The 2,500-nt window shown below is 43.6% G+C and overlaps 1 protein-coding gene across 3 annotated transcripts in view; it reads left to right on the top strand.

Annotated features, from left to right (window-relative positions):
• The window catches only part of LOC123515456 (heparanase-like), an 11,280-nt gene that overhangs the window by 5,557 nt on the left and 3,223 nt on the right, over positions 1-2,500 (top strand). For all 3 annotated transcript variants that reach the window (XM_045274037.1, XM_045274038.1, XM_045274039.1), the window contains 4 exons: positions 1-40; positions 1,124-1,302; positions 1,531-1,669; positions 2,168-2,294. The exon at positions 1-40 is cut by the window's left edge and continues 94 nt beyond it. In XM_045274037.1, coding sequence (XP_045129972.1) covers positions 1-40; positions 1,124-1,302; positions 1,531-1,669; positions 2,168-2,294 — 485 coding nt within the window. The remainder of the gene's footprint in view (positions 41-1,123; positions 1,303-1,530; positions 1,670-2,167; positions 2,295-2,500) is intronic.

Genomic DNA, 2,500 nt, shown 5'->3' with positions numbered 1-2,500 from the left:
GTGAGAGACCGTCTTGCTCCTGGGCGACCTATCTGGTTGAGTAAGTGAGAGAGAGAGAGAGAGAGAGAGAGAGAGAGAGAGAGAGAGAGGAGAGGGATGTCTTGCTAACGTGACCTATTTTTTTAGTTCTTGTTGTTTCTTTCAACTTTGCACGTCTAATTGGAGTTCTTTTGAAATTTCTATCGCTTCTCTAATAGGAAATGTATTTAAGGAGTGTATCTGGTAGTATTTCAGTGGTTTGTGCGTAATTTACACGTGTTTCTTCATTGAATATTGATGTTCGTGCATAAATCTCGACGCATGTGGTTATCTTCACCTCTTTCTCCCCTGCGTACACACATACACACACCACATCTGCACGTGTGTGTGTGTGTGTGTGTGTGTGTGTGTGTGTGTGTGCGCGTTTAGGTTGATGTATGTGTGTCTGTCACTTTGTTTTATAAATGGTGTCTGTATCTATCAACAAAAGTGTGTCAGTCTATATTTGTCTGCCTGTGTTTCAATATGTGTGTCAGTCTTTTTGTTTCTCTGCCTGTCCTCAAACTCTTTTCTACCTTCTGCTTTGAAATATTGTGTGTCTGTTAGTACTCGTGCCTACCTCTCTGCTTGCCTCTGTTTTTCTGTTTGCTATACATGTTTATTGATGTAAAATTATGGAACCATATATCGAAACACATTTGTACCATGACTTCACTACTCTGAAGAGGCTCTAGTCAAAGTTACGCCGGTTCTTAAGGAAGTGTTTATGGTTTTAATGGCAGATAAACAAAATTTTTACATTATCAACACGAGAAGCGCTCTTGAAAACCCGGCTAGCTATCACTGTGGCATTTGAAAATAGTTGTGGTGAGAGAACAGGGCTTTTCAGAGTATGGCAACCCCTTCAGTACTGGGACGCATTTTTACCTCAAGTTTTGCGTGTGATTAGACGATTTTATTGACATTGGGAAGGGTGTATGGAGGTAAGAGGAATAATAGCCACAGTCTTCACTATTTCAATCCCCACATAAGTTTGTGAAGCTGTATAAAGTCACCAAATAGTAAGCAGAATGAATATGAAGACGTGTCCTGGTACTGAAGGGATTAATACGAAGAAACAATGGTGTCGTTTTCAATCCCGTAGCGGAGACTGGGTCGGCGTCGGGAGGAGGGGCGCCTGACATGAGTGACACTTTCGTCGGGGGGTTTCTGTGGCTCGACAAGCTGGGCGTGGCTGCGGAAGGTGGCGTGGACGTGGTGACCAGGCAGACGTTGTACGAGTCTTGCTACGCCCTTCTTGACCCCGATCTACAGCCCAACCCCGTGAGAGAGAGAGAGAGAGAGAGAGAGAGAGAGTAGTTAGTTTTTATCCCATCTCAGCTAAAGAACTATCTCAAAAGACAAGATTTCTACGTTATTAGCAGAAGAAACTCATGAGAACACTGTCCATAATTTGTGCAGCCTTTGAAAATAGTCGTGGTGAGAGAGAATAGCGTTTCAGAAGACAGGACATATTCCATAACAGACACTTCTCTTCCTCTCTCCCTGCAGGACTACTGGCTGTCTCTCCTGTATAAGCGAATAGTGGGGCGCCGAGTCCTGCGTGTACATATCGTAACACCACCACGCACCCTCCGCCTGTACGCCCACTGTCTCCACCCTCACGCCCATGGAACCAACGATACAGAAGGTGCAGTCACATCCCCAACCTCACATGAATCTCTTGAATGTACATTATCTTATTTTTTTTATTTTCTTTTTAGTATCTCTAATCTTAACCCATTCAATACTGAGACGCATTTTTACCATGATTTATTTGCATTAGGAAGGCTCTATGGAGGTCAAAAGATTAATGGCCAGAGTCTTTATTATTCTAATCCCAACATATGTTTTTGAAGCTGTATAAGATCGCCAAGATAGTAACCAAAATGAATATGAAAACGCGTCCTGGTGTTGAAGAGATTGAAGCTCGTACACTTCTGCTCTTCTCCCACTATTTCAAAAGGCTTTATTTAAGTTTACACGAGTTTTTAAGGTGTTTTTTTTACTGTTCTAGAGGCAGACTGACAAAATTTCTACTTTATTAACTAGATAAACACTCTTGAAAATACCACTAATGATTTCTGTGGCCTTGGAAAATAGTCGTGGCGAGAGTCTATCCAGCTATACCTTCGAGTATCCTTCCCAGGTGGCGTGGTGGTACTGGCAATGAATCTCGGCTCCAGGACCGTCAGTGTGAGGCTCCAGGATGAGGTGGCGGCCTCTCCAGTGCTGCAGTACCTCCTTCAGCCCAGCGGTGGAGATATCCAGGCCAGGTAATGCTTATGCTTGGGCAGGCGAAGGAGTGGGTCGAGGAGTACCAGTGGAGGAGGAGGAGGAGGAGGAGGAGGAGGAGGAGAATGAGGGAGGTTAGGGTGTAGCACTGTGCGTTGTGATTCTTTTTTTAAAACTGTTTTTATTTTCATATTTCTCTTATGTTTTTGGTCAGCCTTCTTCGCAAGCAAATGTACTACTACTGCTA

The sequence above is a fragment of the Portunus trituberculatus genome, chromosome 39 (genome assembly GCF_017591435.1).
Source record: "Portunus trituberculatus isolate SZX2019 chromosome 39, ASM1759143v1, whole genome shotgun sequence".
Lineage (NCBI taxonomy): Eukaryota > Metazoa > Arthropoda > Malacostraca > Decapoda > Portunidae > Portunus > Portunus trituberculatus.
The sequence above is the reverse complement of the archived record's forward strand: the minus strand, read 5'-3'. Positions and strand labels throughout refer to the sequence as shown.